Raw genomic sequence first — 26,802 nt, forward strand, 5'->3', positions numbered from 1 at the left:
AGCCGCCCCCACGCCGGATCCGGCACCACCAACCTCGAATCCGGCGCGGACACAACGCAACAGGCCCCACCGGCCAAGAAACCGGCACAACCGCCACCGGAGCCCAACGCGGAACTGGCGCCGCTGGTCACCAAAGCGCCCATAGGAGAGGAGCACCGGAAACAAAGGCCCCGCCACTGCCGTCCCCGCACGGGCTTTTGTCCGGCGGCGACCACCGGCGGCGGCGAGGAGGCATGGGAGGTAGGTGGCGGTGGAAGCTTGGGGGGACTGGGTCGCCGCCCGACGCGGAGCGATGCGGGGGCCTAGGGTTCTAAGTTCTTGAAAGCATCGATATAGGGTCTAGCTGCTTCGATCGGAAGGGAATTCACTTGAATTATGTCCAGAAAAAGTGCAAGTTTGAGTCTGATTTTTCATTTGGCATGATTAGTGAAGTTTTTGAGGAACCTTGGACTGATCGCGATGGGAATTATACCAACATGTAATTGATATTGATCTCGATCTCTCAGGGTAGTAGAACTTAAAAGGGAGGCACGTACTAACAAATTAATTAACAGAAAGATGAAAAAGAAATCTGGAACAAGAAGGCAAAAAAGGTAAGAAAGAAGTAGAGGAGACGGGAGAATTTTGCAAAAGGAATCGATCCAGCGAGGCTGCGCGCGATGCATGCCGTGGCTAGCTCCATCCGTACGTACGCAGGCACATCCGGTGCTTAATTATTTAACAGATGCCGTAGTCACGGAAGAGGAGCTCCGGCTTCACGGTCGCCGCCCCGGCGGGCCCCGTCGGCACCGAGGGGTGGCTGCCGCGGATGAGGACGATCTCCTTCTGCCGGCGGAGCTCCATGACCTTGCGGTGCGAGTTGGAGTGCTGCGTGAGCAGGAACGTCGGGCTGGCCGCCGGCCGGTACTCGGGCACCAGCCGGCCCGACTTGAACCGTACCCCGCAGGCATTGCACAGCGTCTTGGGCCCCAGCGGGCCCGTCCGCCACTGCGGCGTTTTCTCCGACGCGCAGTGCGTGCACCGCCTCACGCCTCCCTCCACCAGGCCCACGGACTGGTCCGCCACGGGGGGGCCCTGCTTCTTGCCGCGGCTGCCGTTGCTGTTGTTGGGCCGGGCCGGCTTGTTCGAGGACGCCGGGATGTCGGACGACGAGCAGGACGAGGAGGAAGGCGATGACTGCGAAGGCGGGCGCGGCATCAGGGAGTGCCACGCGGCGGCGGCCGCGGCGCTCGCACGGGACCGCTTGCTCCGCGCGCCGCGGCCCGGCGGAGCCGCCGCTGTGATGCAGCTGCCATGCTGACCAGCCGGGCTGTTACTGGCCGCGGCAGCAGCCTTCGCCATTGCCGCGTGTGCGGCCGAGGAGTAATTCGGCATGTCGGAGTAGGAGTCGTCCACGAACTTGGATAGCCACTCCAGCTCCGCGGCCTCCTCGCTCTGTAACACCACATACACAACATCGCATTGTTCAGCTCCGCAGTTCGATTACTCCAAGTGTCAGAATTCGCGAGGTTATCAATTATGCACGGAGGCATAATGAATTGCGTACGCAAGTAGGCGTAGGGATCGATCATTTAGGCGTTTAATTATGCGGTGCTTAGTGCTTACGGGTATGTAGAACTCGTCGGCGAAGGAGAGCATGGACGTCTGGTGATCCGACGACGTGGCGGACGGAGTAGTGGCCGCCGACGGCTCGCCGACGCCGGGGCCGAGGTGGTGGTAGTGGTAGTGCCCGTTGTCCGCGGCGGCGGCGGGGAAGAAGTCGTGCGCGCCGGCGCCGGCGCTGGAGAGGTCGAGGAGCTCGTCCACGCGCATGGAAGGGTCGGCGGCGCCCATCGGCTGCATCCCGTAGAAATGGTAGCCGCCGCCCGCGTGGTGGCCCATCGGTGCAGCGGCGCCGGCGCTGGAGGTGGTGTTGTACGCGCCCATTCCCATGCCGAGCTCCACGCCCATGGCAATTTCCCACTCCGACGCCATCCCGGAAAACTAGCTCGCTAGCTGTGTACCGCGTACTGAATTGGAGGTTGCTTAAAATGAGCAGTGACGATACTGGCCCGTTCCAGTACGAGCTGAGCTAGCAGTGAGGAGGGAGTGTGCGAGAAGGTATATAAAGCGGTCTAGAGAGAGAAAGAGAGGAGCTCTTCTCATGTGCGAGGTGACGAGATGGGGGTGAAGAAGTGCGTTCTCATGGGGCTTTGAAGAGCGAGCTCCCTCCAATCAGTCACCAGTAAGAAGGGTTGTTGCGGAGTAATTAATACAGTACTCCGTAGACACAAAGAGAGGGATGAGAGAGAGAGAGTTAAGGTGGTGCGATTAGAGGAGGTAGGGGATTAGAGTGCGGAGAGGAGAGGAAACTGCAACCCCAGTATAGGGGCAGGTCCCCAGCACCCATCCGGCCCCTCTCTTTCTTTCTCTACCCACCCACATTCATGTGCTCCACCACTTGTGTCCCTCCCTCCGTTCCTGGTAGCGAGAGCTTTAATCCCCTCAATCACCTAGCTTTCCGCTCACTCATTTCGTTTCACCGTGCATATGTACGTCGAGTACTACTGGTAGTTATTAGTAATGGTTTTTCCTTTCTATAAAGAAAGAAGAAGAATCTGTCATGTGCGAGTAGTACTTTAACCGTAGGTCCGTAATGCACGCACACGACGTACCACGTGACTCCGTGAGCTGGAGCCTGCGGCGAGTGTCGTCTCCTCAGTCCTCCCCCATGGAGGGATGGAAGGAGTGGACGCCGCAGGAAGCAAGCATCACGCATCATTTGCATCCTGACGGGAAATCAATGAATGCTTCCTCGCGGGGGGAGGGATTTTCGTACAGCCAGCATATGCAGGCAGCCCCGAAAAGTCTGCGCACCCAGAATGGGTACGGCCTCCCGATCGAAAAATTTCCCAGTCCGGCCGGCGAGGGGGAGCAACCATGCTGCGGGAAGCGTGGCCGTTTCCGGTGGCGTCGATTGCCACCCGGCCCTGCGCATGCAGAGGCAGCACAGCAGCTAGGTGGGTGCTCGTTTTTTGCCGGTCTCGGCATGCAATAAAGTCCCCCCCCCCGCCCCTGCCCCTGCACCGCGTCGCGTGACTCCTCTGCCCGCTTGCTATTCACGTCATTGCTAACTCGTCGTTTCTGCTGGCTACCCACCGCCCAGTCTGCTACTACTGGTAAAGTTTGGGGACAACGACGCCGGTGGCGCGCGCGGAGGAGGGCGCCGTGCATCGTCAGGCCGGCCCTGGCGCCCGGCGGGCAGGCGGGGCCCGGGGAATCTTTCTTTATATGGGCGAGAGGCCGAGTCGCTTCCCCGGGAGGGCTAGCGCGCCTGCGTGTTCCGGTATGCGCTTCGTGGTGAGCGACTCAGGCCGGGCATGCATGTGCCATGATGGGATCGATTGGTAACCAACGTAAAGGCGCTTCCCGACCCATCACACCTTTGCTTGGGTTCCATAAGTGCACTGCATGCATGGCTGATGGCTCGATGCATGCTGCCCATAAGCTATACTCCTATTAATCAGCTGCCATCAATACTTCGCATGTATTTTTTTTTTTGACCAATACTTCGCATGTATTATGTATACGTAGGAACGTAGCATGTCGTGTCCATAGCCATTAGCCAGGTTTATTACTGCAGAGAACAAGTTGGGTGCCTTTCACTCGAGGGATCGAGCGACCAGTGGCGCTTTGGCCGTGCACCGATCGAGAGAAAGACCAGGCTACCGATGTTTGTACGTACGTATGGTAAGGTTTTGGATTCAACCGGTTTAATCACTGCAGGTGAATTGGCGAGCTAGCTAGGAGAGAAAGGGACGGCCCATCACTAAGTAGGGCACGCATGAATGGCCCGACAGCGGACATGTTGACACATGGTGCGCCTGACACACGAGAATATTGATACGTGAGCTAATGATGCGAAGCTGTCGTTTTACGCGTCGTCCCCTCGTGTAAACCTTTAGACGACACCAGTAATTGTCGGCTTTTGATGAGTGTTGTGCAGTAGTAATGGAGTGTAGCTGTAGAACTCGATTTGATTACTCTAGCTAGCGTGCACTTGTTGTGTATGCGTACGGAGTAACTCCAGTTTAGAACAAACGTTACCCTGATTGCAGGCTAACACTTCTTTTATATTCATATATATATATAGAGAGAGTACCATCGGATCAAGAACGGAACTCTGAATTCTTCGACGAGCAGAAATCGATGCAATATGTGTGTACCTGCTAAACGCAACATTGCCTTGAGAGCCGGCCGGTTATTAGAAAGAAAAACTAATCTTGATATTTATGCAAGTCAAACTTACATTAGCTGTACTTGTCTCCGGTGCATGGGCTCGTCGAAAGAAATAAATCGTGGGCCACTATACGTGTGATCACACCGAAATCACATGCTAAAAGCGATCCGGGGCATAGGAAAACATAATTAATTTGTACGGAAACTATACATTAACCTGGTCGCGTCACATGAAGCTAGCAAGCTAGCTTGAAGTGAGCTGCCATGGCTTGACCACAGCTAGCTTACTTGCCACTCTAGGCTCTGGTCAAAAGGCGAAGCTATCTAGCTAGCTAGCTTACCTTTTTTTTTCCGAGTATATCTAGCTGGCTTACTTAGCTTAAGAGCCTGCTAGTCATATGAGCAAGGATAATAGCATAGCCAACTCCTTGTTATATTCTGTTACCATGTCGTGTATAACTAGTGCAATAATCAGTAATATATAGTAATTAGCTATAAAAATATACACAGTATGTTTCAAAATGTAGAGCTAGCGTACAACTTTGTGGACTGTCAAACTTTTTAATTTTTACCAACCATATAACAAAAAATATCAACATATACACTTAATGTCAAATGATTATCATTAGATATATTTTGAAAAAAAATCCACAATATTTTGGTTTGGCACGTTATATACTTATACTCCATAAGCTTGGTCAAACTTAGAAAGTTTATTGGGAGAGATTGAGGAAAAATGAACTGCAATCCATCCGTTTCTCATGAATCGTGTCAACGATGGGTTCAAACGAACAATCCCTAACAAATCACACAAGGTGATTAGACAGCGTACGTGAGAGTTTTTAGGAAAGAAGTTCCCCCTTACAAAGAGTAGCATTAAAATTTACCCTATCGTCTCAGCGAGAAACCGGATAAGGTATGCTCGATCGGAGGTGCCCGGGCTGCCAGTCACGCTCTCTCGCCACTGGACCGAGTTTGCGCGGGCGTCTACTCAATCACTTCGTCCGTCGCCGTCCTCCGCGCGCAGTAACCAATCATGTGGCGCGGCTGGACTGGAGGTACGTAGTGAAATTGAGGAAAGCGAGCGTGGGGCCGACATGTGTGCAGTTTGGCGCGCTTGGTTGGTAACGCTTGCCCGGGTGTCGCTGCGGTGTCCCGTAACACGAGTCACACACGCATCACTAAATCTTCAATTTGATTAATTAATTATGTATCTTTCTTAAAAAAAATACATCATTAGATTCGTTATAGCTTTCTAATGATATAATTTTTTAATTTTTTAATTTATATTTATTAGATAAATTGATAATTTTAGAATGTGTGCGTGCATCATGGAACGGAGGGAGTACTTGGCTACTTACACCCCTCGTAAGGTAAAGAGGCTTTGCAGGGGCCGGGGCGCGCGGGGGCCGGGGTTGACGTCAAGGCAACGTGGAGTGTCGGCGCTCATGGGGACCCTCCTCCCGCGGCTCCTCACTCCGATGCAAGGCCGGTTTAACTTTCCACCGTTGCCCTGCCCCCGGCGGCAGTGCAGACTCTTGCAGTGCGTGCCCACCTCGTTGCCCACTCCGTTCTCTCTATCTCCTCCCAATCCAATGCGCGCGGCACTCCACCAATGGCCAATGGCACTGCTACTCGACCGGGGAATGCACGTTATCCAGACCAAGACGGAGCTACTAGACCAGTGGGGGTAAGAGTTGCAGTAGTAGTACCATACAAACACATGGGCAGTGCCCCGCTGTTCCCTCTGTTTCACCGCCGTCCAGGGGCCGGTAACGTGCGTACGGCGGCCGCGCACTGCTTACTCCGTGGTAAAAGGAACAAAAGCGAGGGAAATGACGTGCATGTGCGTAATGCAAGCGAGCGGTGACGGAGCTCGATATTTTTGTTGCATGCATGATGAGTTAATCAGCGTACCCGACGTTCGTGAATGTGGCCGCGGATAATATATAGCTGGAAATGGTGGGAAATTCCTCCTCGACTGCTCCCAGCTGCTACCTTCTCCCAGCTCTCGGCGCGTCAGGAAATTAAAAACCGGCGCCACGCTGCATACCCGTTGGCCTGCACGCTGCACCCATCACCACGTGGACGCCTTCGCACAGGACTTTCCATCTCCCTTCCGTACGTTCTCCTTGCCTTGATCTTACGCGGTACCTAATTAATCTCCCATGCATGATGCATGCATGCTTCAATCACATACATGCATATGCATGCATGCACGTACGTGTACACCTAATTAGCAACGTCAACATCCAAAATCTATCATGAAAAGACAATCCAAAACTTCTCGATCGACCAAACAGCGGATTAGAGAGGGTATCCAAGAGAAATAATTAGCCATTGTCATTTAGCGCGGTGATCAACGGTTTGTCGTAATCTCATGTTATAGCTAGCTAATGAAACGGAGGGCTCTCTGTTTGAAGTGGCGACAGGCGAGGGAAACCCCGGCCTCAGGCCACTTAATAATGACGCATACATAATGTACGGGTGACATGTCGGATGTGTCTCGGGTCGACTAAACTGTGCGTATCAAAGGACCACCCGCGCGCACTGGCCGTGGTAATCAATAATGATGCAATTGATTGAAATGATTCTGTCTAGACTAACAATACACTGCGAATTTTTCCAAAAAAGCATTTCCTTGATATATATATTTCCTTTTCCATTATGATGAGGGCGCGCGAGCTACTATCACACACAAGATAACCAATAGTCCAATAAGAGCTCCAATGAGACGGTGTGTATGATGGATGGGACGATGGTTGCCATTTCGCGACCACATGAAGGACCACAGAGTGGAGCATGCACACTGCTGTCTCGTCATGGACAAGGAAAATGTACGAGATCGTTTGCTAGCTGTACACGGCCCAGGCGGACCACCGTACGCCATGCACCGGCTTTGTAGCAGCACCCTTGCCTCTTGCCTGCACCCACCACGCCCACACTGTACACTGTGTGCCAAACACACATAATGTCACGAAAGAACTGACACGCAGCTGGGGGCCGCAGCTACTGGGGCCCGATCCCGTTAACCTTGCTGGCTGCCTTGGCGTCATGCACGTTGCATGCACCGACCGTCATGGCTCTCGGGACCAACGGATAAAGTTTTGGCGCCTGTCTACACTCTACACACATGCATGAGATGAAAGTATATAGTATGGAGCAGTAGCGAGCCACTTTGATCATTCACTGAGAAGTTATTGTAATCGATCTGATCAATTTACTCACAAGGGACAGCGACATGCTTGTGGTTGCTAGAGAAATGTCTGACACTGACAGTAGGCAGCGCATGCTAGCTAACATATACAAACACCAGCAACACAATAATTTACCACCAATAATGGTATCCACACCGCAGGGTCGTCATCAACTGATTATGAATCAACGTACTGGAGTCCTGCACGGTGCACTTGCTACGCATGCATAAACAGCGCCCCTCTGTCTGATGCCAACCGATCGAGCAAGTTCATGCATAGCCGATGCATGCACAGTTGCACACGGACGCACGCCGGGCCGGCCGTTCTTCGGAACTTCCTTCCATTCCATGCCTGTGTGTGTATCAACCGGGGCGTCTGAACTCTTCGGGCGAGCGGCCGGCCGGCTGGCGGGCGCGGACGCCGCAGAACGTGAGCTAGCAGGACTATCGGCATCGAATCACGTGAGGGGCAACGAGGATCCCGAGGAGCGGCTGGTGTAGTATGTGCTGTGTTTGTGGAGGGTCCCGCCAGCCGGAATGCGCGCGGCACGTGCCCACTCGTGCTTTACGCAGCGGCCCGGCGGCCTCCTCCGCCCCACGTGATCCACTCTCACTCTCCCGTCGTCGATCGTAACCCGTCCAACCAACGCGCTCGTCCGATCAGTTTAATATTATAACTAACCCCGTCTACGCCAGCCTAGCGCGGCCTGACACGGGCGCATGCTACATTGCTACGTCGCGTGAGGCCGGGACGGGTGTGTCGGCTGGAAACTTCGCAGGCGTCGCGTGGAGGCGGAGGATCATGCGTGCGTGGTGGTGTGTGTTGGTTGGGGAGAGTGGTGCGCAGGCCGCGTCGACTCGACGGGCGGATGATGGATGGCCGGGCAGGATGGGGGAAGGGAAGGGCGTGTCTCTTTCGGGGCTCTGACGCCGGCCTGCTGGGCGTCACGTGGCGGTTGCTTTCGCAGGGCCCCTGCCGTACCTCCTGCCACGAGCCGGTTGGCGGCCGGGCACCCCCCGTCCATACCTCCCCCCCTGCCGACGCGACCAGCCGGCGAGCGCACGTCATCAGTCATGTCATTTTCTCCCTCCTGTGTTTACCGACTACAGTAATTTAGCCGTTTTTCTACCACTAGGTCTACTACCTATGTATAGGTAGGTAGGTAGGGAGACCCGCTCGATCCGTACGTTCGTGTGACTGCATGCTGCTGTAACATTTATCGGAACAGGATGAAACGGTGGTGATAATGCATATGTATCGGTCCTGCACGGTCACGCTTGTGGGGTTCCCGTTACATTGATCCATGCATCTTGCAATGAATGCCACAAACTGTAGCGATGAGATCATCATTCAACCGCGCCCGCTCACATGCATGGTGACTCCACTGACCTGCGTTCACAATTCACCACTCCACTTCCACTGGTTAACCGGTACTCGCTATGTTCTCAAAATTCCCTATGTTTAGGGCTTTTCCGGATCGCATGATTATAAAATCATAGAAATACGAAAATCAGAGGATTGAAATGTCGTGAACATGACTTCAATCAATAGAGATTTTCCATGAGGTCTCATCAAATGTTAAAGAACCCATCAGAATTAGATCAATTTAGGCACAAGCCTTAGGAATCTAACATCTCTATTCCTTCTAAACGAATAATATCCATAGAAAAAAATTAGCAGGGCTTATTCGGTTTACATGATTATAAAATCATGGAAATACTAAAATCAGAGGATTGAGTGTCGTGAACACTTCAATCAATAGAAATTTTCCATGCGATCTCACCTTCGAAACGAATGATACTCATAGAAAAAAAAATCTAAGGTTTGAAATTCTGTAAAAGTCCTCTAGAAATACTAAAAACCGAATTAAGCCCTTGGGTTAAGTCAAACTTTATTAACTTTCTAGAAACAAAAATCAACATATGCAACACCAAACTAGTATCATTTGAACTACTCCCTCCGATCCATAAAAAGTGTCGCCCACTTAGTACAAAATTTGTACTCTCTCCGATCCTAAATTGTTGTCGAAATATTACATGTATCTAGACGCTTTTTAAGAATAGATATATCCATATTTAGGCAAATTTGAGTCAAGAATTTAGGGTCGGAGGGAGTACTAACTTAGTACAAAATGGGCCACACTTTTTATGGATCGGAGGGAGTACTATTAAGTCTATTTTCACATTGCAATTGTTTCGTGCTCCCTGGGTTCCTAAATACAGTATACAAAGTCCTGCCTTCTTTAAGTCCGACCAAGTTTATAGAAAAAACTCCCAAGATAAACAATTCCAAATGAGCATACTATGAAAATATATATAATGACAAATTTAATCAAACTAATTTGGTATTTTTTTCTATAAATTCGGTCAAACTTTAAACAGTTTGACTTAGCGTGAAGTTAGAACTTTTTGTGTTTACTAGCTGAAATGCCCGTGCGTTGCAACGGAACAACAAAATAAAATGATACATTCAAAAACATGCATCAAAACCTCTCTTTACTCTTCTTTAACGATCACCAAATATCCATTAAAAAAAGTTTTCTTCCAAATATTGTGTCTCTATACTCTAGTCTCTCAAAATAGAACAATACACTTTCTTCTGAAAATTATATAATATCACCCGGTCAAAAAAGTTTTGATACGTAATCACTTAATTTTTTTAGTTCTCTCCACTATCTCACTTCACCCGTAAAACAAAGAGTTAGAAGGGGCAACAAATTTATGTTTTGGCAGCTGGATGTTCTCTCTACTATGCCCTAGGCGCCGCCACCATTCTCTCTCGCAGTCTGTCTCATGCATTAGCTTCTTCTAACAATTCGTCATCTCCTCGTGTAATTTAGCCCTAGGAGGAGACGGCCATGGCTGGAAAATGAAAGAGGGGACCAGCCGTGGCCGCACCTGGGAGACAGAGTGGACGGCCGTGGCTTGGGTTCCTTGCCCGATGGGTGCCCGATCGGGTCTCATCTTCCGACTCCCGTAATGTTTCGGCGTAGCGATTTTTTTCTCGTCAGATTCGGAGTTTTTGCCCGACTCTCGTAACGATCCCGCTTGCGATGGATTACCTCGCGGAGTTCCAATCCAATTCGGTGCAGGTAACGGGCCGGGCTTAGTAGTTCCAGTCCAATTCGGTGCAGGTACCGGGCCAGCCGACTTAGTAGGCCTAATATACATGCAATCTTAGAGGGCCCACAAATTTTTTGGAAAATTTGACAGACGACGGTGAAAAAAACGGTCCGTATTTTTTAGATAGGTATAGATAAGAACTGAGGTAGTATTACATATGTCTGTGTTTTTATTTACAAGATCGGTCAAAGTTGATGAAGTTTTACCCAGAACAACCCCCAAAATACAAACATTTAGACATTTAGAAACAGAAAAAATATCAGCTGGACTTGGATAATTCTTGGGCGCGCTCGAGAGTTGTTCCTCTCTTTCTTCTGGAGGAGCCTGTGGGCCTAACAACTAACTACCCCTAGCACCGCTTGCTTGCTCACATTGGCAGCGTCGGAGAGCGAGGGCAAGTATCTTCTCTCTCGCGCGCGCGGACCACGCCGTCACGTGGGCAACACCCCGGCGAGGCGAGACAGGGCCGGCAGGCTCCAGTGGACGGAGCGGGGGGACGGGCCGCTGGTCCTCGTTTTTGCCCTGTTTCGCCACTGCTCCGCCTGCTACGCGCGCGCTGTGACTCGTACGTGTACAGTGTACGGCCCAAGCATCCCGACTTTTGCTTGCCTGCCATGTTTAACCCGTTGCTAATCAACCTACTGTAGTAATCTTTTACTGCCAGTAATTACTATAGGCTCAGCTGTTTGCAGATCAGAGGGCCGGGAAAGCTTTCTCTAGAACAAATGCCCACGCTTTCGTTCTCCTCAAGGCGCGATCAGTTCATGCATGCATGCAACAAGAAAAGAAATCAAAATCCTGCCCTTTAAATTGTGGCCGTCCGGTAGCTTTCACGGTGGCTGGATGCATTCAATTGATCTTTTCATCGTGTTTCCTTTAAGCCGGCTCGGTTGTGTGCTGCGGTACGCTTCGCTTCGTAGGTCCACCCATTTGGCAGTAGGTTTTTTTTCCCTTTCTTGTGATGTACACATCGCCGATCCTTTTTAAAATTTAAAATGCTTCCAGTGGTATGGTACGGAGTATGCTGCTAACTGCTCACACGCAGGGTCAAATATCTCTGTTCGCTTGGCACATAAGAAGCTTAACTTATGCTCTCTCCGTTTCTAAATAATTATCGCTGTTTTAGTACATATTTAGAAACAAAGGGAGCACTGCTACTAGTGTACTGCCCAAATTTTAGCTCGTAAGACGGGGATAGAAAATGTTGAGTTAATTGTCCAACCTAACCAACAACATAGCAACACATGTCCTGTTCGATTAGTTACCACACTTTCCAAAAATCAGATGCTACTTAACGCTAGGCCGGCCGGTTGTACACCTGCTTTGCTTTGCAGGGAAAAGCTGCCAAAATGTGCTTTTTTCAGTTGGGCGATCGAACCTTTAATTAATGGAGAGGTTTATCGTGTAGGTAAAGGGAAATTAATCATCAATTGGTCCGCAAGCACTCCACCGTGACACGCACACACCGCACTGCATCTGCACATGCATTTGTGCTTGTGAGAGTAGAATTGCTTGCTTGTACCATGCGCCATGACTTTTCCCTGCCTGTCTTCCCAGCTAGAAACCAGAACTCTTTTGGCGCCCGCAATGGTTTGTTGCACACAATTAAGAGGTGCACGGCGTGGCCTATGTACCCCAAGAGGTCGAATTAATTCAGAACTGTCGTGTATATAACCATGTTTGCATTATTGGTACGGTCCCTGAATAGCTATAGCTATATCTATGTTGGAAATCAAGATCACTGCTCTCATTTCCCCCTCCCTCCAAAAACTACCCTCCTTTAGTGGTTGAGCAACTATATATGTTCATTTGTTTTTCTTTCATACGTTTGTAAATGCAAGCTATTTTTGGAAACATTATACAAATGCGCGCAAGCTGTATCACAGAAATACCTGTAGTATAAAAATGTATTTCGGCTGGGAAAAAGAAAAAAAATTCATGGATATGCACTTTGTTGTCATGTTTTTGAACATTGAGGGTTGGTGGTGCACATATACATTAGCGCAATGTCCCGCACATATGTTCGAGTGTCTTTTGTAACAGGGAACTGTCATCTACAAGTAACGGGTTCACGTCAATATAAATACAAGCTTCGTTGGACGCTAGCTAATGCTCGCACAAGCACATCGTACGCCGAGTTGACCTGCAGGGCAGCTGCAGAGTGGGAGTATATGCTTCCTTCACACTCCTCTCGGCGCGTTCTCCATTTTCGGGGCTGTGTGCAGTGCGCTGCTGCAGCTTCAGGTTACATCAATGCTCGTCCACTGCAACCCAATTAAGAAAGCCCGCCTGTTCCGTTGACAGTACTTGGAGCAAAATAAATTCGGGCTGATGATCATTAGTTAGAGAGCAAGCAAAACCCATTTGGCAATTATTGCCCCTTAATTGCTTTGTTGACGGCATGCAATTTGCGTCGAACAGTATATGAGTTCACGTCACTCTTCCAAAAGTAAGAGCTGCTCTGGTCTGCTGCAGCATACCGGTGTCGATCTAGTTCGTCACGTGTTCTGCATACGCAGCATGACTTGCCTTAATTTGTCATGAAGAGGCCGGCATATGTACCACTGCAACTTGCTTATTCTATGAGCTTGATCGGTTCAAGGAGAAAATAGGCTACCAAGGAAACATATGCATAATTTGTTGTAACTAAAGTCAACCTTGAGTATAAGAAACGAGACGCAAGGGGTGGAGAAACAGAGACCCTGGTTGGTTGAATTGCATGCATCTGCCCGTCATTACAGGGACACATGCATGGCCTGAACTGGAGCACTCACATTCACAGATTCCTATGAAAATGTGAAGATTTCTTCAACCCGCAGTCATTGATCGATTGGTGCACACGACCCTTCGGAACCGCAATAAACCAGCAGTATATCTTGCTTGCTTTACGGTGATCGAACATGAATCAAATTACGCTAATCTTGAGTACTATGACAATGGAGCTAGGTTGACCTAGCAATGCCATTCTTTCTTTCTTCTTATTTTTTTACACACAATGTCAGTCGTTTTTGTTAGATGGTACTCACTCCGTCCCGAATGAACTTTTAACTTTATTAAATATCTCGGAAACAATTATAGTGCAGTGCTTAGTAATCCTTGTGGCTAAGAATTTTGCAATGAAATCTCTCGAAAACATATTATCCATGTTATCAATCTTTGCAACACGAAGTACCTTCTGGGCATCAACAAAAAAATTGTGATTAGACTGGAGGAGCAACATTGTCACTCGTACCCCTGCACGAACTTAACTACTTTCAAAGGTTTCAAAGAGTCACTTGACAGGTGGAGCAAAGAGCATGATTTCGACAATATTAAACCTACAAAGCCCATTATTTGGGTAAAAGGCTGTAACAAACAGCTTGGCCCACAAACAACTCGGCCCAATTAATCATTAAACTACTATTGACCGAACACTAAAACACAACGGAACCACTACCATAAAGAAGATAACCATGCGCTGCTGCAACGATCAATCCTTGTCCAATCTCGCCACCGCGTTCTCCATCAAGGTCGATATCACGCCACAATAAGATATATTTAGAAAAACCCTTAATGAGACATGGTTGAAAGAATAAGAAAGTAGACAAAATTTTCAAACGAACTTTTTTGTTGTTGTCAACAAAAAACAAATTTTTTACGTCACATAAATTATTAAATTATTTTTTCTCGTATGGGCCTAGGGTATAGCTGACTAACGGGCTGGGCTTTTTCAAAAGGCCTGCTGGCACGGCGTGCCCGGCCCGTTACGGTCTCGGCCTGGCACGGAATTACGTCTTGGCCCGTGCCTGGGCCTTGGCCTCGAGCCCGTGAGCCCTGTGCGTGTTTATTTTTTTATTTTATTTTCACAGCTCAGCAGCCCCTCTCATATTCTTTCTGGCCCATCTTCTAACTCTTCGTGGTTCCAGCCCATCTTCCCTTCCTCTTTCTTCTGGCCCAGCCCGGCTCATTTATCGCTCGCCTCTTTGCTCGGCAACCTTCCCTCCCCCTGGCCCAACCCGTCGCCCGTCGGTCGTCTTTCTCCTCGAGCAGTCGAGCGAGCGCCGCCACCCCCTCCCTCCCAACCCGCTGCCGAGCGCCCCAGCCCCCTCGCTCCGTTGCTCGTCTTCCTCCTCGCGCGAGCGCCTCCACGGCAGGTATCTATCTCCCCTTCAATTCACTCGTTCCCGACCGTTTCTCCTCCCATCACCCCACGAACAGATCCTGCCCTTTAGCTCCCCGTTTCATCTCCTTAGTCTTCCCCAATTCGTAACTGAGGCAAAAATCAAGGTAGGGCGGCCGCCCGGCCCTCCGCCCTTGCGTGGTAGAATCACCATGGGGTGCTCTAGTGTTCGTGCAACTCGTCTTTTCTGTGTGAGCTTTCATGTGGTCGGTGCTCTCAAGCCTGGGTTCCTCTGCTCGGTGGCTAATTAGCCAGTCACACACTGCAGCCACCGCCATGGCAGCGATCTCTGTGTGAATGGTCAGTAAGCTTACCTACATTAACTCGTTTTGTTGTGTCCATTGAAGGAATGACTGTCCATCGTGCTTCCTGCTGTGATACATCAACTCACACGATTGCATCAACCAGCTACTTTTGTTTCCTTGCAGCAGAAGTTCAAACTTTAGCCCTCTAGAGAAAGAACCTTAGATGCTAGCACCATGTCCCACCACATACGGAGTAGTATTGTGGTTACATTCCTTCAGATTAGCACCATTTGATTTTGACCATATGTTTGCAACTGTGTCTAAAGCCTCTCATGATGGGTTAGAACATAGAACCCACCATGTAGTATTCTGGTTACGTTCCTTCAGATTAGAACCATTTGATTTTGACCATATGTTTGCAACTGTGTCTAAAAAGCCGAGTAAAGAGTGCAAGTATAAACTATCTATACAAGGAATTATATGACGTTCCCCTTGTGGAACAACCTTATGCAATATGGTCTCAAGTCTCTCTTTGCTTGGTGGCTAATTAGCCAGTTACACACTGCTGCTTCCTTGGCAGCAATCTCTGTGTGAATGGTCAGTAAGCTCACCTACAATTACTCGTTTTGTTGCGTCAATTGAGGGAATGACTCTTCCAAGTTCTTCCTTCTTTGATACATCAACTCACATTATTGCACGGAGAAGCTAAAATTTTATTTTTATGGCAAGTTCTGTAAAGTGTCTAGGGACCATTTTGTGTATATGCTGCTTGCGCTTTCTGCCTTTATTTGCTTCATTTTTATTATGAGGGATACTTATATGGAGAAGCATGGTGAGTGGTGACTCATTAGCTAGTTGCATAGTCCAGTAGTGCAAATACTAATAGTATTAGGTGTTCACCTAGATTTAATTTAGTCGATTTACATCTCAGGTAACGGTTCATGATGTGATTAGCCAAATACTACTCCTACCACTTTGCTTGCCTTTACTGTTGCATTGCAGATTCAACCTACATCACTCCTCGAATCCATGATGAGCACTATGCTCCTCGGCTAATGTCGTGCGTCAGTTTTGGTGCCATTATCTTTAGAGTACCACCGTTTGCTTGTGAGTTGTGACCAAAAGGCTTGCAATTCTCTCTTTAGTTTATTAGGAGACTATGACTGTAGATTTTTACTTTATTTTGTTTACCCGCCATTGCTGAGAGTAGTCATCTCCCTGTCATAAGACGTGCCTTTTCTGAAACAACCTTATTAGGTTATTATATACACAAGTAGTTTGGGCAATTGCTTGTTGCTCTTCAATATTGAAGCCTATTACTTTGTAATAAAATTATCATCATGGTTTATTATTGATCAGAAGACATCCCCCCTATTCTTGTGAGCTGAAAGTATTCTAATGCTTAAGATTTAGCAGTCATCATTTTTTTCCCCATTGATTGGTACAGCATTGAAAAGGATTGATCTTCCTGTTTTATCATAACATAAACACCGTCAAACCGAAATGAAAAATTAGTTCTTTGAATTAGGTTAAGGATGAGTATCTGCTGTTAGTTTTCTGTTAGTGTCTAACTGTCTACCATGATTGATTGCAGAATTAGTCCATTGGGCTCACTTGTGTTTGCCATCATATGCAGTTTACCACGATGAAGTCTGGCTGTCCCATGTCTGAAGGCTCCCAACCATCTGCTTCTGCTGTAAAGCCTGCCTCAACTTCATGCCGGAAGAAGAATTCTGACAACACCTCATTTGTAACAGAACTGAGAGATCACTTCCATGAGTTTGTTCATGCTTCCATGGATGAACACAAGACATGCTTAACAAAGACCGTCAAGAGATTGTTTGCCATGTCAAAGGAAGTTGCAGAGAGATCAGCTGATGCCAAGGAAGCTGGAGCTGAAAGCGTTTTGCCTCTCCAGACCCAAGTGTCACGGTAGAAATAGGATGTAATGTTAGTTCTCTCTAGTGGAAGGCTTTCACTGTCAGTAACCATAAGCTAGTCCTCACTTTTTGATGAATATATTATGTCCAGTTACATCTGCTTTCCTGTAACAAGTTGACTGTGCAAAGCAACCTATATACAAGAAGAGAAACAATTCTTTCTCTCGCCACCCAACACTTGTTTTTTCTAACTTTGTGACCTCAGCCTATAAAATCGTGTACATGTCTATCTACAATTGCGTCACAAGTATGACCAAGACAACACCAACTATTCCTAGCCTGCCCGATGAGGCAGCCCAAGAGCTCCTCGCCGGCGACCTTGAGGTGGCCCTCTCGTTGTAGAGAGAGCTGAGTCGGAAGTCCGGGTTGGAGCCATACAGGAGCTGCACGCCTTCGACGTCATCGATGGTAAGGTCTGCCTTCCTCTGCAGCGGCTTGATGCTTGGGTACATGACGGCTTCCTGCGACGTCGAGTGTCCGAGCCCAAGGACGTGTCCGATCTCGTGAGTCACCACGGACTCGAGGTCGATGGCCGACGAGGTTTCCATCTCACCGCCGAAGTCCACCGCCCACCGCTCCGACGCGTCGAGGTGGAGCCGGCCGTTCTTGGGGGAGAAGGCGTGGCCGAGCACGCCGAGGGGCCCGTCGAAGGGCACGCCGTCGCCGTGGCTGCCCTCGTAGAACCCCACCTTGATGTCGGCGGCGTCGTAGTCGTCCGTCTCGACGAACGACACGGGGATGACCCGCGCCCACCTCGTGAACGCTCGCTGGAGCACGGCGCGCACGGCGTCGGGCGGCAGGTATCCAACAGTGGCGGTCGGGGACGCGGCGTACGTGAGCACGATCGCCGGGTCCGACTCTGACTCTGACTGCGGCCGCGCCCACCGCGGCTGGCCCTTGAAGAAGGAGAAACGGCTTACTGCGCCGCCATGCTCCGGTGGGACGCCACCGGCGACGGACACGGACATGCCGTGGTCCTCGACGCCGCAGCGCGGGGACATGATCCGGTCGAGCGTGGCGGCGTCGAGCCGGCCGCTGACGGGCAGGCCGAGCCGGGACTGGTACCGCTTCACGGCAGCCTCGAGGCGCTCGTCGAAAGCATCGTCCGTTGTCGTCGGCGTCGCGTGGTCACCGGCGTGCTCCGGCATGTACCCGAACGTGTCCAGGTACCGCTTCAGCTCGCCGAGCCCCGTGACGCGGCTCCCACGCCGCGCGTGCAGCAGCCGCTTGAACGAGTGCCACCCGGCGCCGGCGCTGCCGTGCCTGTGTTGCACGGGCGAAGGCCGCCCGGCGCCCGCGCACGAGGAGAGGATCGCGGCCGTGAGCAGGAGGAGGAGGCACGCAGCTGCGCGAGCGCCACGACATGGGAGCATCAGAGCCGCCCGGCCGGGCCGGGTGACCGTTACGCGGTTGGTTATTCTCGTTACAGGTCTCTCCCGCGGCAAAGAATCAGAATCCTGTGCGCAAGACACATATCGGAAAAGGCTTGGATAGGGCCATCGGGGAGTGATGGGACCTTGGTTGGCCACCGGCTGACCTGACCTCGTCGTCGTCTTCGTCCCCCTCAGCGCGTCTCCAAGGACGAGCCCCATTTGTCCTTCCCATTTCTCCATTTGAGGGGTTTTTGGACAAATGGGGGTGTTAGAAAATATCAAGTTGTCCAATAGTAACCCACATTTATCTCTTCATGAATATTTGACATGTGGGCCAAAAAAACAAGTGGACAAGAATTGGATGAGTTTGGCACAAATGGGGAGTCCCTATGCTCTCCCCAAATTTGAGAAAGAAATGAAAAGTGTGGACCACTTTTAAACAAATGGGGGTTCCCATTAGGTTGCATATTTTGCTCTTGAACCTCCGTATGAACATATTTGGACAAATAGACAGAATTTGGGGCTTCCGTCGCGCAAGCGCCGTGTCAGAACGAAAGCTAAAACCCCCGAGCTCTGCGTCACCCGCGACGACCAACGACTGCCGCGAGCCATCGTGACACCGAAACATTTATCATGATCCCCAAACAGTACGGTACTCGGACTGGACGGTTTGCCAATTGCAATCGAGGAAGGATTAGGAGTGATGATTAAGTTGACGAGTTAGTGGTTTAGGTTTCCGTAGGTGATTTGGCAGCGGAGAGGTCTTCTGATGCGCAAAGATTATGGAGGCCCCTGTCAATGGCGTTTTCGACGCTTTCGCCGCCCACGCCAAGTTGGAAAACGACGGACCGGACAATTTTCTCCGCTCAGTCTCAACTCTCAACAAGTGGCTTACGTCTGTATAAACAAACAGAGCAATCCACGAAGGAAGAAAAAACACTCTGCTCTAGTACTACCTAGAGAGGCACCTCTGCTCCATCACAAGAACGCGTGCGTTTCTTCCTCTCCGGTATTCCCCTTCTAAAGCAAACATAGGTAGGAACACATACCACACCGGTCGATCCTTCATACTAATTCTTGAATAATGGATGTATGGCCGTCTCTACACTGTTGTACGTGTCGTGATTGCATGGCGATCTCGTTGTTGTCCAGAGGCGAGGTGTTGTTCGTCCACAATATCCCTTCCATCCCATCCCCATCGCGCGGGCGGCCATCTGATTGCGACCCGCGCGCACCGCATCGCACCGCACTAGATAATGTTTCTTCTGTGGTTTCTTCGCAAATCTTGCCATCTCGGGCCGCAAATTGGCTGATGCTTCGTCATATCCCATGAACGCTTCGCGATCACAGTTTGCTCCGGGCTCCGTAAGTTCGTAGCGTGGCAACTCGCTAGCATCAAGCTTTAACCCACCGTTAAACCCTCTCAATTGCCTTGAGTTTCGTCGTGGAACAAGTGCCGACCTATATATATATGTGCATGTTTGGACAAGATAGGAGGGTCAAACCCGAATTTCTCAGAAATAGTTTCCGCCCATCGTAGTTTCAGATTTAGAACCGTAAGTACAGGTTGTTCAATTTGTTTGGTTACGCAGGATTGATGGATTTCTTTCTCTCTGTTCCTGCCTAGCCTTTTTGATTTGAGGATTTCTAAAACACATGAATAGGAAAAACACATGATTAGGTTGTCATCTACTACTATTGAATCCTACGGGACTAAAAACTATTCCATATCATAACTCAAATTTGTTTAAAAATGGAGATATCTATATACTAAAATACGTCTACATACATGTAATATTTCGGCACTTAATATGGACGGAGGGAGTATAATAATTAGTGTCATGAGAGTGTGACACGCCATAGAAAAACAAATGAATTCTAGCAAGAACCCTTCAGCAGATCAAGCCTTCCGACTACGGTGACACTTTGTGGTGGATTCAAGCATCCAAGACGATTTGACAAGGAAGGATAGAAGACGAATTTCAATGGGGTGAAACATTTGGAAAGAGCGCAACCATTTTTCAGGCAGTGACCGTTTCTGCCTTTGTCGTCACATCGCTGGCCCCCATGGACGGTTTTTCTCTCTTTTGCTTTTGGCTTTGGCCTCAATCACTTGTACATATACTTGATTTCCACTTCTATGTTAACCAAGTTTAATAACCGAATTCATTCGATCACATTTAGCCACCGAAATTAGTAACGGTTAATTATGTTACGGTTTCGTTTTTCGTTTTTAATGCCCCCCCCCCCCCCCAATGTGCTGTAGCAGGTATTTACATATGACAAGTATGTATTCTGCATAATAATAATAATAATAATAATAATAATAATAATAATAATAATATATTTATTTATGACATACAGGTAGTACACAACTTGCAGTGATAGCTGGTTTTTCCCAATTTCTAGTTGTGTACCAGATAAACGTTGCATAACTTAAAGTTACTTAACCAAATTATTATAGTAAACAAGTTTTGTTAGAGAACTGAACACTCATTTTATTCTACTTGTGTACCAGATAAACGTTGCATAACTTAAGTTACCTAACCAAATTATTATACTTCATCTGTTCAATAAAGGATGTCTCAATTTTGACTAAATTTAAATGTATCTATGCACTAAGTTATGTCTAGATATATCCAAATTTTGACAAACTTAGACATCTTTTGTTGGACAGAAGGAGTAGTAAACAAGTTTTGTTAGAGAACTGAACACTCGTTTTAATTTCTTTTCGCGAAAACTAAAATAGAATTTTAAAAAAAGAGCAAAGCACACCATGTCGGTGTGCAGGATATGATATGAGGATTAGCTAGATTACTCAAGCAGCAACCACATGAGCAACTAAGTTTGGCTGGTGAGTCCTATCTATTATAATTATCCATCCCTAGATGACTCAAACCAGCCCGCCACATGTGTAACTAGGTTGACTGGTTGAAGCATCTAAGCACGCTCATGTCATGTATCCAAGATTATATTGATTCAGCTTTAAGATTTTGCTTACCACATATGCCAGGTGGTGGTCAATGGGTCCGGACGCCACATTTTAAACAGCCGCAAACCTACTTAGCTTAGCCGTGTGGTACTAATTTTCGAGATCTTTATCACGAGTTTAAAAACAATCGAGATCTTCGTCCGCCTCCGCCTCCAACGGACTGGGATCGCAGGAACGGCACGATTCAGCACACGCGCGGAAGGACCGGGACGGGACAAAACTTGGCGGGCTTCTAGCCGAAACTGCGGACTACGCGGGCTCTCCTCCTCCTCCGCCGCCGCCCGTCGCGGGAGAGGGGAGCAAGCTCCGCCGTCCGCCCCTGGCTCCTCCGCCCCCGCTCCAACGGGCTCCTCCGCCCCCGCTCGGACGACCTCGTCTGCCCCCGCTCCGACGGCCTCCTCCACCCCGCCTCGCCCCGCGTCGCCACTCTCCGCTCCGAGTCCGACGGCATACTCTGCTCCGCCCCTCCTCGCCAGCGGCGACCCCTCCTCCAATCGCAGCGGCCGTCGACGACCAGTCCCCTCTCTGCCGTCGGACGCCAGCGACCATCCAGTCCATCCTCTAACAGCAGCAGGTGCACATCAACAGAACTATTGGTATTGAGAAATAAACATTATCAAACACCTTAAGATTCCTTGAGATCCATAGGTTCCAAAGAAAAGAAATTGCCGCAGAATCCCACGCAGGGAGAAGCTCAAGCTCTGGAGAACCCGAGGCTTTGGCCGTAGTGAACTGAAGAGTTCTTGAATGTTATGTAATTCATCAACCGGGAAACCCAGCGAACGCAGAGAATTGCAAAATGCTCCACAGTTTCAGAGGTGTTGCAACCATAAGGACAAACGTCCTGATCAATAACAGTCTGCCGCTCGAACTTTGATTCTTCCCTTGAGAGAAAGCTAATCGAAAATTTTACATTTTTAGGGCTGAACTTTGCCAAATGTTATTTTTTTACAATTTTTAGGAGCTGAACTTTGCCAAATAGGAGCTGAACTTTGCAAGCTTTTCAATTGTTCAGATTTTGCTTGTATAATCTGTTCTCGTAATACATCAGTTTAGTTTTGATTGATGCAAACATGTCCCTTGTGATGTATTTCTCAGTTTTTCCTTTTTCAGTTCCTTTTTCTAGTACTAACGGTGTGTGTTGCGTTCTATTTTCTGCTATTAATAGTCTCTGCTGTTAACTAACGAGATGTACATGCTCAGTCAAGCCAGCACTTTTTTTTTTTGACCAAGCAGTCAAGCCAGCACTTGTCCGGCGGGAGAAAATCGCTATTCTATTGAGCCAGCAGTTCTCCACCGGGAGAAAACCATTCCTGACCGTCAGATCTGAATGGACGGTGGATGCATGGGGGCATCAGGCATGGCATGCTGTGACCTCCCCTCCCAACTGCCAAGCCTCATCCACGCCGCCCTCGCCTACCGCACCTTCCTCCACGTCGTTAGTTCGTCGCATGCCTTCCGCCGCCACTTTCGGGCCCTCCATCCGTCCCCATTCCTTGGGCTCTTCATCGCCCACAACGTCCCCTATTTCTTCCCCCTTCGCCGCCGCTCTGACCCTGACCTCGTCACAACAGTTTGCGGTGTTGATCTCTTCCTGACCCGACTCCCGGAAGATAACAAAGATCCCTCCCTCGGATAGGAGGTGAGAGTAAGCACCGAACAGACCGTCGCCTGCAACCCTTCACGCTGCCACTGGATCTCTTGCCCGAACCGCCCCATGAGTTCTCCCATGGCGGCTCTCGTGAGTTCCACATCCATCGTCTCCTCCGAGAATAGGATGAGGGGTCGTTTCGTGCGGGCCATTTCTTTCAGAAACAAGGGAGCAGCTGATTTTGTTGTGGATGGGTGGTCCGTCAAGCCACAGTCTTGAGATGACGGAGACGACTAAACCAGTGCTCATATTTCAATGGTACGCTAGTGGATGTGTTCATCGATTGGAAACGCAATAGGGGCAAGCCTACATGCTCCTGCTCACGCTAGTGGAGTGTTGCATTGCTAATTTTGATTATTTGGAATTGGAATTTTCTCTCTAGTAAGCTGTTGTCTAATGCCAACCACTATGAGATTGCATTGATGTAACAGTATCTTACTTCACTTCTATTGCTTCTATGGATGCTAATTAAATAAATAATAGCGTATCATCAGAATCTATAGCCTTGCACAATTTGTATGTACACACACTTGAATCCTTAAGCTGAAATCTTTTTAATGTCTCAGGGGGATTTGCAAACCAAAGTTATTAGAGATAGCGTTGCACATGATGGCCATGTACGCATAGAAGAAACTCTATCTGTTCTTATCATAGCGTTGCAATTATACAAAGTAACTTTGATTAATGACGATGGGAGAAAGTCACGGAAATTTAGGCCTTTCTTAGGAAAAATTGTTTAGTCTAGATGCAGATTTTACAACTGCAAGATATCACATCGTGAATATTGTTACCGATAGAAAGAGAGAACCAATGACAAATGCGCAAGGGGTTGCTGCGGAGAGCCTGTTACAACTTGTTTGCCAATTGAACTACCCTTTTTGTCTATCCTAGTGATCATGGTGTAATTTCGTCTGATAAGGGATTTTTCTCCGGGTGTTGCAACCTAAACTTTTTGGATGGTACCTCTAAATGAGTGTAACTGTGGATTTGGGGATTTTAGTGTTAGGGATTAAGAGGAGAGACAACCATAAGTAAGAAGTTGGGGAAAATTTCTGGATGGGTCTTACCCAGTCCATTCTCTATGATACAACTATATCATATTGTTCACTTTACATTTTAGTCCCCATATTATCCTTTAATTCTATGACACACACCAACACTCCCCCTCAAGATGAGGCAAAAATATCATACAGACCCATCTTGCTACAAAACATAGAGAATGACTTGTCTGGTAGTCCCTTAGTAAGCACATCTGCCACTTGACTAGCTGAATTCACATATGGTAAGCATATGGTTCCTGTTTCGAGTTTCTCTTTGATAAAGTGTCTATCAATCTCGACATGCTTCGTTCGATCGTGCTGAACTGGATTGTTGGCAATATCAATGGCTGCTTTGTTGTCACAATACAACATCAAAGGGGTGTGCTTGTACAACCTCAACTCTGTTAGAAGGATTTGCAGCCATAACAATTCGCACACGCCATGAGCCATAGATCGGAACTCAGCCTCCGCAGTGGATCGAGCCACAACACTCTGCTTCTTGCTTCGCCATGACACCAAGTTACCTCCAACAAATGTGCAATATCCTGATGTCAAGCGTCTGCCATCCAATGAACCTGCCCAATCTGCATCTGTGTAGCATTCAACTTGCAGGTTCGCTTGACGAGTATATAAGAGTCCTTTACCTGGGCAGCCTTTGAGGTAGCGTAAGATTCTATTCACAGCTTCCATATGAGTTGATTTTGGATTATGCATATATTGGCTAACAACACTAAGTATTGGACGAGTGTGAGACAAATATATCAGTCTTCCAACCAATCTTTGATAGTGCTCTCGGTCCACTGGGGTTCCTGTGTCAGCACTCAAGCGATGATTTTGTTCAATTGGTGTAGCTATTGGGCGAGATCCAAGCATACCTGTCTCTTTCAGTAAATCCAAGATATACTTGTGCTGGCAAAGAAAAATGCCTTTAGACCCTCTAGAGACTTCTATACCAAGAAAGTATCTCAAGTGTCCCAAATCTTTCACTTCAAACTCTTGTGCAAGATGACATTTCAGATCTGAAATTTCCTTTGAATCATTCCCGGTGATCACAATATCATCGACATATACTATCAGGATTGCTACCTTTTCCTCATTGTGCTTATAGAATAGTGTATGGTCAGCATTACTTTGGAGATAACCTCTTTTCAGCATTGCCTTTCTAAACCGGTCAAACCACGCTCGTGGCGACTGCTTTAAACCATATAAAGAGTGGCACAAGCGCAACACTTTTCCAAAAGTTTGATTTGTTTCAAACCCTGGTGGAATATGCATGTACACTTCCTCTTCGAGATCACCATGAAGAGATGCATTTTTTACGTCCGTTTGATAAATGTTCCAATCAAAGTTGGCTGCATAGGATATAAGTGTTCTTACCGAGTTCATCTTAGCCGATGGTGCAAAAGTCTCTTCATAATCAATACCATATGTTTGTGTGTATTCCTTAGCCACAAGACGAGCTTTATATCTATCCACTTTGCCTTCCGGAGTATGCTTAATTGTGAAAACCCACTTACAGCCAACAGGTTGCTTACCTTGTGGTAGATTAACAAGCTCCCAGGTTTTGTTCTTCTCCAAGGCTCTCATCTCCTCAAGCATTGCATCTTTCCACTTCGGATCCTCTTTAGCTTCTTTCCAGTTAGTATAGGTACGGAATCAAGGGATGCAATAAAACTTTAGAAGGATGGGATACAATTTTTATATGATAGGAAATTTGTAATATTATGTTTATAGTCTTTGAGGTATGCTGGAACATTTAAAGATCTAGTAGGTTTTCTAAGAGCAATAGGCAAATCAGTTTGAGAATCATGAGTAGATAATTGATTAGAACCTTGGCCTATGGTGCTAGTCGGAGCAAGTGGACTAAGAGAGTGCAAGTTGGTACCTGGGTCCTCATGCATAGAAGACTCTAAATCCTGAGAAGGTGGCAATGAGTTCTCTATCACATCTTGCATGTCTCCATGACTAGAATTACTATCATTAGAATCACCATTAATATTTGTTTCCTCCCCCTGAGTAGGAGACTTATTATCAATGGATGGAACATCTAAAGTGGGAACAAGAACAGAGCCCTCTAGATTGCCTCCACTATTACTCTCCCCCTCTTGTTCCACTTCAAGATTAGATAAGGTAATTCTAGTGTCATTGGCAAGGCCATAATAAGGTTCATGCTCGCGGAATGTCACATCCATACTGACAAAGAAACGACGCTCTGAGGGACACCAACATCTATAACCCTTTTGAGATGAAGAATAGCCCATAAACACACACTTGATTGCACGAGGGTCAAGTTCTCCAACAGAGTTTCTATAATCATGAACAAAGCAAACACACCCAAAGACCTTTGGAGAGACCACAAAATCATTTGTTTTCAAAAGACATTCAACGGGAGTCTTATAGTTAAGAATACGGGATGGCATACAATTTATTAAGTAGGTTGCAGTTTTAATTGCCTCTCCCCAAAGAAACTTAGGCACATTCATTGTAAACATAAGAGAGCGAGCAACCTCAAACAAATGTCGATTTTTACATTCTGCAACACCATTCTGTTCAAGAGTGTTAACACAGGTAGTTTGATGTTCAATGCCATGTGAGGCAAGAAACAACCCAAACTCCTGGTTAACATATTCAGTGCCGTTGTCAGAACGCAAAATTTTAATGGTTGATCCAAATTGGTTTTGAATAAGGGCATATAAATCTTTGAAAACAAAGAACACAACACTTTTGCGTTTCAATAGATAAAGCCAAGTATAGCGACTAAAGCAATCAATAAAGGTTATGAACCATCTATGTCCAGAAACAGAGTGAACCTCATAGGGTCCCCAAACATCAGAGTGGATAACTTGAAAAGGATTTTCACTTCTT

At 48.0% G+C, this 26,802-nt stretch overlaps 2 protein-coding genes and 1 long non-coding RNA gene across 3 annotated transcripts; 1 reads left to right on the top strand and 2 right to left on the bottom strand.

Annotated features, from left to right (window-relative positions):
* Positions 1–458: 458 nt before the first annotated feature.
* On the bottom strand, positions 459–2,446 carry LOC100844292 (GATA transcription factor 2). The gene is made up of 2 exons (XM_003574275.4): positions 1,606–2,446; positions 459–1,434 (listed from the first exon to the last, which is right to left on the bottom strand). Exons 1-2 carry the CDS (start codon positions 1,972–1,974, stop codon positions 718–720), a joined length of 1,086 nt encoding a protein of 361 aa, XP_003574323.1. The 5' UTR covers positions 1,975–2,446; the 3' UTR covers positions 459–717.
* A 14,474-nt stretch (positions 2,447–16,920) lies between these two features.
* Positions 16,921–18,767, bottom strand: LOC100844905 (metalloendoproteinase 1-MMP). The gene has a single exon (XM_003574277.4). It carries the CDS (start codon positions 18,492–18,494, stop codon positions 17,112–17,114), a length of 1,383 nt encoding a protein of 460 aa, XP_003574325.4. The 5' UTR covers positions 18,495–18,767; the 3' UTR covers positions 16,921–17,111.
* Positions 18,768–20,505: 1,738 nt separating this feature from the next.
* On the top strand, positions 20,506–22,324 carry LOC112271497. Its single transcript, XR_002964574.1, has 2 exons — positions 20,506–21,820; positions 21,895–22,324. It is a non-coding gene; the product is annotated as an uncharacterized LOC112271497 (long non-coding RNA).
* Positions 22,325–26,802: the final 4,478 nt, after the last annotated feature.

The sequence above is a fragment of the Brachypodium distachyon genome, chromosome 3 (assembly GCF_000005505.3).
Source record: "Brachypodium distachyon strain Bd21 chromosome 3, Brachypodium_distachyon_v3.0, whole genome shotgun sequence".
Taxonomy (NCBI): Eukaryota; Viridiplantae; Streptophyta; class Magnoliopsida; order Poales; family Poaceae; genus Brachypodium; species Brachypodium distachyon.